Source organism: Crocuta crocuta, unplaced genomic scaffold (assembly GCF_008692635.1).
Source record: "Crocuta crocuta isolate KB4526 unplaced genomic scaffold, BGI_CrCroc_1.0 scaffold172, whole genome shotgun sequence".
Lineage (NCBI taxonomy): Eukaryota > Metazoa > Chordata > Mammalia > Carnivora > Hyaenidae > Crocuta > Crocuta crocuta.
In genome coordinates this window covers 7,270,823-7,284,172 of record NW_027528872.1, presented here as the reverse complement: position 1 = coordinate 7,284,172, position 13,350 = coordinate 7,270,823, and the positions used below count along the sequence as shown (strand labels likewise).

Here is a 13,350-nt window from a genome sequence, read left to right as displayed (position 1 = left end):
TCATGCATATAAATTTCAGGAGCAGTTTGTCAAGATCCTCAAAATATTTGGTTAAGATTTTAATTGGAATTGCATGAACTTTTTTTTTAATTTTTTTAATGTTTTTATTTATTTCTAGGGGAGAGAGAGAGAGAGCGTGAGCAGGGGAGGGTCAGAGAGAGAGGGAGTCACAGACTGAAACAGGCTTCAGGCTCTGAGCTGGCAGTCAGCACAGAGCCCGACGCGGGGCTCAAACCCACGAACCGCGAGATCATGACCTAAGCGAAAGTCGGACACCTAACCGACTAAGCCACCCAGGCGCCCCTGGAATTGCATGAATTTACAGATAGTTTCTAGAAAGACCTGAAAACTGTTTAATACTGAACTTTGGTATGTACCAACTGGTATACCTTTCTAGGATACCTTGGTCTTTTTAACGTTGCTAATATTAAAAGGTGACTTTTGGGGCATCTGGGTGGCTCAGTCGGTGAAGTGTCAGACTTCAGCTCAGGTCATGATCTCACGGTTTGTGAGTTCTAACCCTGCGTCCGGCTCTGTGCTGACAGCTCGGAGTCTGGAGCCTTCCTTGGATTCTGTGTCTTATTCTCTCTCTGTCCCTCCCCCACTTGTGCTCTGTCTCCCAAAAATAAATAAATGTTAAAAAAAAAAAAAAAAGGTGACTTTTAAATCATATTTTCTGCTTGTTGCTGGTTATAGTGGTTAATTTTACGTATCACTTGATTGGGTGAAGGGATGTCCACATAACTGGGTGGGTCTGTGAGGGTGCTTCTGGAAGAAATTAGCATTTGAATTGGTGAACGGAGTATAGCAGATGGTGCTGCCCAACATGGGGGAGCAACATCCAATCTGCTCGGCGCTCTGTAGAACAAAAATGCAGAGTAAAGGAGACGTCCTTCTCTCTGCTTAAGCAGATCCATATTCTCTTGCCCTCAGACACTGGACATCAGCGCTTCTGGTTCTCCAGCCTTTGGACTTTGGTCAAGACTTAAACCAACTGCCTCTCCACCTCTCCACAAATAAATTACACTATTGGCTTTCCTCCTTCTCCAGTTTATAGACAACAGATTATGGGACTTCTCAGCCCCTATAATCATGTGAGCCAATTCCTATTATAAATCACCTCTTGTTTATATCTTATATATCCTATTGGTTTTGCTTCTCTGGAGAAACTTGACTAATGCACAGGTATACAGAAAGATATTGATTCTTCTTTGTTGATCTTCACCCAAACACCGTGCTAAATAAATAAATGCCTTTATTATTTCTAATAATTTGCCAGCACACTGAGAATTCTCTATGTTGGCAATCACAGCAGTTACAGATTAATAATGGTTTGGTTTCTTTCTTTCCAATGCTTTTATATTTTACTTACATATATTTTTTTGTCATTCTGTGCTGATTAGAGTCTCCAGTATGATGACAAATAAAAGAGATTTTAAATCTTTTTTTTTAACTGTTTGTTTATTCTTGAGAGAGACCAACTGTGAGCAGAAGAAGGGCAAAGAGAGAGGGAGACACAGAATCCGAAGCAGGCTCCAGGCTCCGAGCTGTCAGCGCAGAGCCTGATGTGGGGCTTGAATCCACAAATTGTAAGATCATGACCTGAGCCAAAGTCAGATGCCTAACCGACTAAGCCACCCAGGCACCCCAATAAGAGATTTTAAAGAGAACGCTTCCAACATTTCACCATAAAAGTGATGTTTCCTCTAAGTTTTGTTAGATACTCTTTATCAAATTAAGAAAATTCCCTATTTCTATTTTTCTAAGTGGATATTGAATTGTGTCAATTTTTTTTCTGCCTCTATTCAATCAAAATGAAGGACACTTTACATTTTCTGACTGATTCCTAGGCAGACTCCTTATTTACGATGTGTTTCCTTTTTAAAATATTGATAGCTTGCTAATATTTTCATAAGATGGTTACATCTATGTTCATAAATGAGATTGGCCTTTGGTTTTCTTTGCTTATGACATTCCTTTGTGATTTTAGAATCAAAATGGTAAGGACCAGAGAGTTCCCATTGTTTACTTTTCTCTGGAAGAGTTTGTATAATATTTGGAATGGTCTGTTACTTATAAGTTTCGAAGAACTCTCTGTAAAACCTATAAGGCCTGGTGTTTTCTCTGTGGGAAGATTTTGAACCCCTAGTCAGTTTCCTTCATGGGTACAGTGCGTTGGTGGTATACTGGTGAGCATAGCTGCCTTCCTTCATGGGTACAGGACTACATATTCTTTTTAATTTCTTTTAAGTTAGCCTTACTAAGTTATATTTTTCCCAAGAATTTGTCCATTTCCTAGGACATCGTAAATTGTTCACATAAAGTTTATCACAATATATCTTTACCTTCTATTTTATCCTTATTTATTATTTTAATCTCTATAAGACTTGTACTTTTCATTCCTAACACTATTTGTATTTTGCCAAAGGTATGTCCATTTTATGAGATTTTGCAAAGAACCAACTTTATCTTACTGATCCTATTTTATCTTCATTTTCTATTCAATTGATTTCTGCCCTTTAGTATCTCTTTTCCTCTGCTTCTTTATTTTCAGTCTTACTAGTTTTAGAAGCATTTAAGTCTCTACATTCCCATATAAATTCCCTGCTACATCCCACACAATTTGATCTGTGGCATTTTCATTGCCAAGGTATTTTAAATTTGCACTGTAGTTTTTTCTGACTCTGTTATTGAGAAGTATAATTTTACATTTCCAAATGCACGCCAATCAAAAATTTATCATTTCCTTCTAAAATAATTGCACCAAAGTCAGAGAATTGTCTGTATCACACTGAGTCTGATACTTGAAATATTTATAACTTAGACAAAAGATGAATTTCCCTAATATATACAGATTTCCTACCAATCCACCAGAACAAAGGCCACCAATCTAACTTTTAAAATGGACAAAAGACAATGAACAGTCAATACACAGGAAAGCAAATTCAAATGATTCATAAACATATGACAGGAAGCCCAACCTCACTCACAGTAAAGGAAATAAGAGACCAAAAGGTATTTTTTTTAACCTTTCAGATTGACAAAGATTTAATACCTTGCCCTGGGCAAGGATATGAGGAGACAGGCAGATACACATTGCTGGTCGATAAGAATATAAACCAGTAACAATTTTGCAGAGCAACTTGGTGATATCTACCAAAATTACCAAAGCATAGATGCTTTTATTTGGCAAGGTCATTTCTAGAAACCCATTTTACAGATATTTACACCTGTGCAAAATAACCTATGCAGACAGACATTCATTATAGAACTCCCTCATAAGCAGTCATTTAAAAAAAGAATGAAAACACTGTTTAATGAGCCATATGAGAAGATAAAAAATTCAAATGAGGAATACCACCACCATTTAGGGAGAAAAAAAAAAGAGATGCTATTAAGTGCACACAGAAAGTTATGTGTGATTGTATATGTACACACAAGGATATTAAAGACACTGATAAAACTGGTTAGTTCTAAAGGCAATATGGCGGACTAGGGACCAGGAATGAGAGACTTTACCCATATGCCTTTAAACTATAGTATCTATTGAAAAAGTAATGTAAAAAAAATTTTTTTAACAAGATTAATCAAGTAATATTGCCTCTTTGTGGAAATGTCCATCTGCAACTAGAAAGGAACACGGAAAACAGGTACAGTCCCTTTATGGTAATGGAATTATGTCCTCCGGTGAATATGGTTTAATCTTTAACCAGAACAAAAGCCTATCTGTAAAGTAAAACTTCTTACGATTTCGGGACCCAAAAGCCTACCTTTTTCAATTTCAAGTCTCCCAGTAGACTGTTTGAATCCAATCCCATTATCCGCTATGCACTGATACAGCCCAGAATCTTCCATGGTAACAGCACTGATCTGCAGTCTGTTTCCTACGGTTAGATGTCGTGGGGAAGGATCAACACGTTGTGCATCATGAAACCAGGTGCGGTTTGGAGGCGGGTTCCCGTGGACCTCACACGTAAACTGCACTGTGGCTCCCAGAGGGACGGTCTGATCCTGCAGTCCTTTAGAAATTGAGGCATTTTCTGAAAATAAAACATATAAAAAAAAAACATAAAACATATAAAAAAAGCCCTTCAGAGGTACTTCTTTGTTTTTTAATTTTTTTAAATGTTTGTTTTTGAGAGAGAGAGACAAAGCGTGAGCGGGAGAGGAGCAGAGGGAGAAGGAGACAGACTCCAAAGCAGGCTCCAGGCTCTGAGCTGTCAGCACAGGGTCTGACGCGGGGCCTGAACACACAAACTGTGAGATCATGACCTGAGCCGAAGTTGGATGCTTAACCGACTTAGCCACCCAGGTGCCCCCAGAGATACTTTTTAAATCATCACACGTGACACACAAAATCTCTCTACCAATAACTAGCTGAAATCGAGTTGCTTCGCTTACTCATTCTCCCATCTGCTGTGGTCATCAAGAAAAAAATCAGAAATGTATCTGAACTTTCTTCTAATAGGATAAACCATATGTTACTAATTTGTCATAGTCTCTTTTTCTCGATCTTTCCACCCTCTTCACACACACACACACACACACACACACACACACACACAGGCTAATCTTGGGGCTTCACTGAGCATTTCTTTCAGGTCATTTGTTTGAAGTAAGTAGTTATCTACGATTTCACACTAAACGAGAGCCAAAAGAAGAATGTTTATTCACAAGTTAAATTCTTTTTATGGTCAATTCTGCCTTTAGGTTAGATGTTATACTGAGCAAAAAAACTTCCTTTACTATCCATCAAGCCACTTTTTCCTAGACAAAGTAAATAATTTAGCAACACTGGGAACATGTGCCCAAATTATACAATTATGCATATTAACCTAGGCCTGATTATCACTGCAGTTCACCTGCCACACACCTACTTCATTCCAGGGCTACCGCTGTTGCAAATAAACACATGTAGAAGGTTTACAGAAACTATGTTTACTATGAAACCACTCACAACCTATCTTTTTCTGGCTTTCATGAAAATCTGTTTTGATAAAGGAAAACATTTTCTGCGGCTAGACAGGACAGTGAGATAGGTAGCTGGAAAAAAAATAAAGAAAAGAAAAGCTATGAGATAAAGAGTGCATACGTAGCAGTGTGAGTGGAAATAATGCCAGTTTTACGAGCCTGATACAATGAAAGCATTCCTAAAGGGAAAACAAAATGAGATAGATTTCTTTTTGAGATTACATCTTCTAGTCAATACTCTCAATAACTACTACTGGGTACCACATGCTGATATAGCCCAGAATCTTCCAAGTCATTAGGAAAGAAGAACAAACTCTGCACTACATAACCAGGCTGGGGGTGAGGTTCCCACAAACATCCCACGGGAAATATTCTGTGTGACCAAGAAATACTGCTGAATTCGCAGTCCTTTAAAAAGATGAGGCTGCTTCTTCTTCTTTTTCTTTTAATTTTTTTAATGTTTTTTTAATTTATTTCTGAGAGAGAGACAGCATGAGCAGGAAGGGTCAGAGAGAGAGGGGGACACAGAATCGGAAGCAGGCTCCAGGCTCTGAGCTAGCTGTCAGCACAAAGCCCGACGCGGGGCTCGAACCCACAAACTGTGAGATCATGACCTGAGCCGAAGTCAGACGCTTAACCGACTGAGCCACCCAGGCGCCCCACATGAAGCTTCTTCTGACACTGTATCTGCAAGATGTTGTTTCTGTGCCTTTTACAGTTCCCAAATCGATCTTCCATTCAAACATCAGTGAGACCAGAAAAAGAGCCTGACCTGAAAAGCAATTTAATAGGTAACGTCTTACCAAGCACATTAACTGCGTAAGTCACGTGTTTCATGTCTCCAGACTTGTTTCCCACTATACAAGAATAGTTTCCAGAGTCCGCTGGGTCAATGCTGTCTGTGGCAAGATGGGAGTGCAACCTTCTCCAGTTGCTTCCCAGCAGGACGTCCTGACCATCCTTCAGCCAGTGCACTTGAGAAACCGGGACCCCACTCACCACACACTCCAGCATGACAGGGCTACGAGGAAGCACAGCTAATGCCTGCGCAAAGGTGGGGTGAAGAATGTGAAAATCGTCTGAAGAAGGGCCTGGAGAAAGAAGCGAACAAAAAAATGCCATCGTTAAAGTATTCATCTCCAATCTCTTCCTTACCCAATCTGCGAGCTTTCCCATCTTCCCATTTATTCTTTACGCTGCCAGGTCCTACTTGGTAGCTAAATCTGTTTTTAGTGGATAATTAAAATTAAAACACTTTTTGACCCTGTAGGGCTATCTCTGTATTAGCAGTTTGGACGTGGAGAATTTTTGACCAGTCCAGACACCACGACTCTGTTGTGCTTTGACTACTGGTTTTATCTCAGTTCAGCCACCGTAATCTAAACATCAGCCACGACATTGTATCTGAAGGGGAACAGCTGTAAGTTTTTTCATAATTCACAGTTAGCCACCAAGTTTTGATTACCACTCTTATAAAGTTATATTTTCTCTATAATTTCTTTTTATTTGAGCAAAGGGTCAAGTTCTCCATATGGTTTCTGCCCTCTCATCATGGACCAAAATTCTCTTCTAAAAATTCATTATTTTGGGGAACACCTGGATGGCTCAGTCGATTAAGCACCCAACTTTGGTTCAGGTCATGATCTCACGGTTCCTGAGTTCGAGCCCTGCATCGGGCTCTGTGCTATAAGTGCAGAGCTTACTTTGGATCCTCTGCCCCCCCACCCCCTGCCCTGCAACCCTCCCCTGGTCAGGTTCTCTCCCTTTCTCTCTCTCAAAATAAATAAATAAATAAATAAATAAATAAATATTTGTAAAATGAGCTAAAAATTCATTATCTTTTAAAAACATGTACAGTACTAGTCTATAATGCATTCATGTATTTAATTTTTAAAAGTTTTTTTCTTTAATGTTTATTTTTGAGAGAGAGAGAGAGAGAGTGCAAGCAGGGGCAGGGGGCAGAGAGAGAGAAAGAGACAGAATCTGAAGTGGGCTCCAGGCTCTGAGCTGTCAGCACAGAGCCTGACGTGGGGCTTGAACTCACAGAGTACGAGATCATGACCTGAGCCAAGGTCTTATGCCCAACTGACTGAGCCACCTGGGTGCCCTTCATGTACTTCATTTTTTATAAGACTTTCTTATGATAAGCAAACAGGATCTGAAAGAAAAATGCACTCTGAGTTTCCAGTGCTTTATAAAGAATGCTTCTGAGGACGCCTCCTAGTTACCTTTATCCTCCCAAACACTTACGGCTGACAAGAAGCTTTCGGCCAGTGGGTTCAACTTTTAATTCATGTGTGACAGGATTAAAAGCTGCACATTTATATGATCCCTTGTCCTCTAAAGACACGTTCAAAATCTGAAGATTCCCTGATGGAAGGATTAAGTAATGCTCTGAGGAGAGAAGGGTATGCAGTTAGGCCTCTATATGAAAGACCCCAATGAAAACAAACGTTAGCAGCTGGGTTTTAACTTTAGACATTAGAACCACAGCAGCAATCAGGGAAAGTTTATTAAATGAATGAAAGGGGAAGTCAAGGCAAGGAGGAAAAAAGAGCCTACAGCACTAGAGTAACAAAATGAACCTATCAGAAACATTTGACGTTAGATCATTTGTAGAGCACAGTAAAAGCACATGCATATTTAGAGAGAGATACACCTCCCACAGCTACCACCCTAAGCAAACCTCTACCGACAGGACTCACTGATCTGTGTCCATTCAGGGCTAAGTAGTCATTTTTTCTCAGCAAATATACACTGAGTGTCTATATTGGTCCAGGCACAAGTGATACAAAAAAAGAAGCTGACTAAAAGCCTGCACTCATGCAGCCAACATTCGGGGGGTGGGGGGGGGAAGCAGCAGAGGAAGGGATAAATAACAAATAGGCAAACAAAAACATGTCCATACAATGCTATGAAAATTTTGAAAGGCAGCTAAGAAAAGGGGACACAGAGCAATGGGGCATGGCATAGTATTTTCCAGAGAGCTATGAGGGAGGTCTTCTCAGAGGAAGAAATACCTGAGTGGACCCCTGGATGAATGGAGGGAATCTGGGATTGCAATCATTTCTACAACGTAACCATTTACGGAGGTCTTCCTCTGACTTCTAAGAGTAGAGGCAATAGATCTTAAGCATGTTTGTAGCCACAGTCCCTAGGATGTGGAGTTTAGCAGTAGGTTGTTAACGACATTTGTTCTGTGGGTACCACCAGCTCTTCATTAAAGGTCTCACCTGTGGAATGTTTCAGCCACTTCCCCCGGATTTTATAGCGCACCTCGGCCTTGGGGTTACTATCTGGTACTCTGCAGCCAATGAAACCGGTACTTTTTTCTTCTGCCGTAATAACCTGCTTTGTTGATGAACCAAAATCCCCAAGAACTAAAATAAATAAGTAAATAAAGCAGAAAATTAATGAATTAATCAATGCAAATGTGAACGCTCCCCAAGGAACGGACAAACTTAGAAGCTACATCTGCACCATGGACTTCTGTGGCAGCTAATCCCAGTTCATAGAGGAGCGTGAGTTTTTATCTTAGAAAGGAACTGGGGTAGAGGCGCATGGTGGAGGGCTAGGGCTACGTCATGGCCCCTTTTTCCCAGAAGTCAATGCTTCCAGGAGACTATGAGGAAAACAAGCAAGCAGCTCTTAAAACGTGGAGGAGAAGCATAAAGCATAGTCATTCCCATTCCGTCAAGAGAAATCCTTTGCCAGTCTGGTCCCTCATGGACACGCACTTTCCCTACGCATCTTTATTCTGTTTGTCGCTATTCACGCTGCAATAAAATGGCTTAAGGGAACAAACCTAGGACGCTGAAAAACGAAGCAGTGTATCGTTTGAATTATCTGAACCTCCCTCAATTCCTCTCGCTACTTAAAGTTCACCGCAGATGGAGACTGCATGTAAGGGCGCTTTATGATTCCCAGGGCTGAAAGCATTCAGCCGCCTGCCTCGAGGAATCCGGCTTTCCGGTGTGTCTTGGAGCTGTCCATGGGTCAAAGCTCTACGAAAACATTTACTCTTCTCAGTTATGACAAACTCACTACTTCTGGGGGATCCAGATTTGTTCTGTAAATAGGGGTGCCCTTACAAAGACAACTTCTATCGCTGGAAGCCATCACCATTTGAAAGGCAGGTGGCTCAAACCTACTAAGAAAACCACCACATTCCGGATTTTCCATAAGTTCAATACTCGACATTCCTTTCTCCACAGTCAGTGATTTTGTTCCTCCTTCTTTAGCCTGGCTTCAATTAAGTAAGTTAAAATCACCCCATAATCAAGACAAATGAAACAATTAGATGTGAGAGAGATAAAGGACTGCGTGAAACAACTGAGCGCCCAAGTCGACAACAGCTTTGTTGCTGCCGCTGCTATGAAGGACTTTTCAATATTCACAAAGAAATTCAGAATTTGCATTAGACACCTGTCCTCACCGCGTAAGAGTTATTTTACGAGTTATGCCCCTGTTACAGAGGAAGACACGAGGCCAGGCTCACAGAGGTTCAAGTGCATTTCCCCCAGTTAAACAGCCAAGAGTCAAGGTCGAGATGAGAATGCTTTGTGTTTACTCCAAAGCCCATGCCCTTCCCCCTATTCACACATGCAAGTACCAGCATTCTGATTTCTAGGAAAAAGCATAAATCTCGGGGACAAAATTAAACTCACCAGCAGCAGATACTGTTGCGGGGCGGCTCACAATTGCCCCGATGCTATTGTTAGCAATGCACTGGTAGGAGCCCGAAAGGGAGGGATTAAGGGACAGAATAGTCAAAGTCCCCTGATGCATCTTAATCTGTTCGATGTTTCTGTCCAGTCTTTTTCCATTATGCAACCATGAGATATGAGCGGTCACAGGCTGAGCAGAACAATGTAGTACTACGGCTCCACCAAGTTTCTGGACAGCGGAGAGGGGCTCAGAAATAAAAGAAGGTGCCAAGTCTACAAGGAGACGTTCCCCATGTGCAAAGGGGTGGGGAGAGTAGGAGAGAAAGCAGGTAAGGGGAGGGAGAAAGAAGAGTACAGTGAACACATTTCATCTGAATCTACACAACTACAGGCAATTCCCTATTTTATCTATACCTGTTATAGTCCTTAATGCTTGTAAAAGTTCTAGGAACATTCTGATGTGCCCATTTCTGGAAGTAAAAAAAGGGCAACACGTGAAGCTAGGATTTAACAATCAGGGTAGAAGAGATGAGAGACCTTATGATGTAAATCTGACAAAATACCCATTCTATACGTGAGAGAAAGCAAACTGCTCTGTTTATGAAGTAGCTTTTGAGAAACGGAAGTCAAGAATCTGAGGGGCGCTCGGGCGGGTCAGTCAGTTAAGTGTCCAACTTCGGCTCAGGTCATGATCTCACGTTTCGCGAGTTCAAGCACTGTGTTGGGCTCCATACTGACAGCTCAGAGCCTGAAGCCTGCTTCAGATTCTGTGTCTCCCTCCTCTCTCTCTCTGCCCCTCTCACTCTCCCCTCTCCCCAAATAATTTTTAAAAACTAAAACGAACATGAAAATGTGAAGATAACTTGCAAAATAAAAAGAGTTCTCTCCTACATTACTAAGGACTTGATTTTAAAGAGTAAGTTACTGTATAAATAGTGGCTACGGTCTTCTTTCCTACTTCCCCTTAATTGAAAATAACATTAAACTTCTGAGAAAACAGAAGCAGAACATTAGTAAGCCATGCTGAAATACAGTCTATCCTTTTTTAGAGTATCGATCTTAACATTTTTATTTGGTGTTTGAAATAGCTTCATTTGTTAGATCTTTTCCTCAGCAACTTGGGGAAGGGGATGAATTCTCACATTAACATTTCAAAAGAAATTCCCCTCCTCCACCCAAAAGAGTGAAGGGGACAAGATACTGTTAATCTGGGGGAATAAAGTACTTCAAAAAAATGAATAAATTGCTAACTCTACTTTCACGGGATATTTAATTAGATATGAAGATTAAGGGAAGTGCCTCTCGACTAAAATCTGAGGTGGTTGTTTAGCAAAACGAAAACAGAAATACCAGCAAATCAATGCTTTTGCTTACAAATCCAATATAGTTATACCGTATTCTTAACAGAGACAACAAATATTACTTGATGAATAAACATCACTTGTATTTCTATAGACTTATAAAGAAATCTCTACACAAACCTAAAATCTTAAAAAATGCATGTGAACGTGGGCTTATAAACACATTTAACATTAAACACTTTTAAGCTATTCAGTAACCCAGAGGCAAAGAAAAACTCAGACAAGCTCAGGCGAGAAAATGGCAGATATCTGGGATTTGAACCAAGTTCTCTTGCTCCAAGCTGAGTACTGATATGTGCTGATTCTAAAATTTCTTCGGTCGTAGTCAGCATTTTATTACTGGTATAATTTCCAAAATCAGACATTTGTAACATATCCTCTTATTGAAAAGAGCAGGCTAGGACAATATTTCTTTTTAAGGCAACGAGAGGAGTAAGTATATGAGGACAATGATGGGAAGGGCTGCCAATGCCCAGAAGCACCACTAAGAGATCCTTAAATTGCTGAATTAATCAGTTTTTAAGTCATTCGGCTGGGTCAAATAAATCTTAGAAATGTCTTTGGGAACCACTATTATCAGCAGACTTGAAGCTGAAGTTTGTTTTGTATAGGATTAAGATGAGGAAAAGTTTCAGTTAAGACATGACCATCTGGGGTGCCTGGATGGCTCAGTAAGTTGGGCGTCTGACTCTCTTTTTTTTTAACGTTTATTTCTGAGAGAGAGAGGCAGAGTGCAAGCGGGCAAGGGGAAGAGAGAGGGAGACACAGAATCCAAAGCAGGCTCCAGGCTCTGAGTTGTCAGCACAGAGCCCGATGCGGGGCCCGAACCCACAAACTGTGAGATCGTGACCTGAGCCGAAGTCAGACACTTCAACCGACTGAGCCACCCAGGCGCCCTGGGCGTCTGACTCTCGATCTCAGCTCAGGTCACGACTTTGTGGGTCAGTGAGTTCAGCCCTTGCACTGATGGTGCGGAGCCTGATTGGGGTTCTGTCTCTCCTTCTCTCTGCCCTTTCTCTACTTGTTCTCCCTCTCTCTCCCAAAATAAATAAAAAAAAAAACTTAAACAACAACGACAAAAAAGGCATGACCATTCTTGGGGACTGATGACAAGCACTGAGTCATCTATAGAACTTATGAATCACTGTATTATATTCTTAAAATGAATACAACACTGCTGCATGGTAACTATACTGGGATTACAATTTCAAACCTGAAAAAAACAAAAACACGATCGTTCTTCAGCTCTTACCTGAATTCACAGAAGGACACAGAATCGCAAGAGTAACAACATACAGCAGTATCTGTAAGGGTCGAGGATCTGGATACATAGCGCCAGATTACAGAAGCAGGCAGGACACACTTCCAGGCTTTGGCTCACTAAAAGACATCCAGAAAAAAAGAAAGGAAGAAAGAAAGAAAAGATCATCTCAACACACCAAAACAGCTGAAATCTTGTATCAGAAATATTCAGGGTTGTGAGTATGATGGCTGCCATCGATTCTGAAAGCTCTGTATAGAGTGCAGCAAATACAAGGCACTTAATGAGCCCTATCTCCCCAATTCACAAACCAATCTCTGGACACTAAATTAACATAGACATTCTGCTCATCCTTCCAAGGTACTAAAAGATGCCTCTCCTACAGAAACAATCGCTGCAAATGAATACATTCAACTGCCTTTAGTGCAGTTGTTTGTACATTTCACAAGCATCTAAAACCCAAGCCTACCAAAATGCAACATCCCCTTGACAGTCCTAAAACAGAAACAATAATAACAAAATAAAAGCAAACATTTACATGGTGCTTAGTATACGTCACAGACACCATTTCAGTGCTTTGTGTGGTTTTTTTTGTTTTTTTTTTTTGAGACAGAGCACAAGTGGGGGAGGAGCAGAGAGAGAGGGAGACACAAAATCTGAAGCAGGCTCCAGGCTCTGAGCTGTCAGCACAGAGCCCGACGCGGGGCTGGAACCCATGAACTGTGAGATCGAGACCTGAGCCGAAGTCGGACGCTTAACCGACTGAGCCACCCAGGTGCCCGGTGCTCTGTGTATGTTAATTAAATCTTCAGACAACAACCCCAGGAGATAGGTATCACTGGGTTTCTTCCCATTTTTTTTCAGATGGGGGACTCAGACTCACGGATTGTTCAAACAGATTTAAGTCCACACAGGCTTGTGGGGGAACTGAGCTTGGCATGTCTGCAGACCATCCAAGGACCAATATGGTGAGACTAGACAGGACAGGGCCAGGAAGGGAAGAGGGAGACCAAGTAGGAGGTAATGTAACCACTCAGGAGGGAGATGAGCACACGGCGGGGCAGACCAGTGAGTCAACTGTGGAGGTGGG

At 41.1% G+C, this 13,350-nt stretch overlaps 1 protein-coding gene across 7 annotated transcripts in view; it reads right to left on the bottom strand.

Annotated features, from left to right (window-relative positions):
• CDON (cell adhesion associated, oncogene regulated) overlaps positions 1 to 13,350 on the bottom strand; it is a 101,595-nt gene that overhangs the window by 52,581 nt on the left and 35,664 nt on the right. For all 7 annotated transcript variants that reach the window (XR_013333287.1, XR_013333286.1, XR_013333288.1 and 4 more), the window contains exons 2-7: positions 12,252 to 12,379; positions 9,639 to 9,911; positions 8,205 to 8,351; positions 7,222 to 7,365; positions 5,775 to 6,062; positions 3,771 to 4,040 (exon numbers count right to left, since the gene is read on the bottom strand). Coding sequence is in view for 3 of the 7 variants with exons in the window: in XM_077756583.1 (XP_077612709.1) it covers positions 3,771 to 4,040; positions 5,775 to 6,062; positions 7,222 to 7,365; positions 8,205 to 8,351; positions 9,639 to 9,911; positions 12,252 to 12,330 (1,201 nt within the window). In the remaining 4 variants the exon portion in view is untranslated. The remainder of the gene's footprint in view (positions 1 to 3,770; positions 4,041 to 5,774; positions 6,063 to 7,221; positions 7,366 to 8,204; positions 8,352 to 9,638; positions 9,912 to 12,251; positions 12,380 to 13,350) is intronic.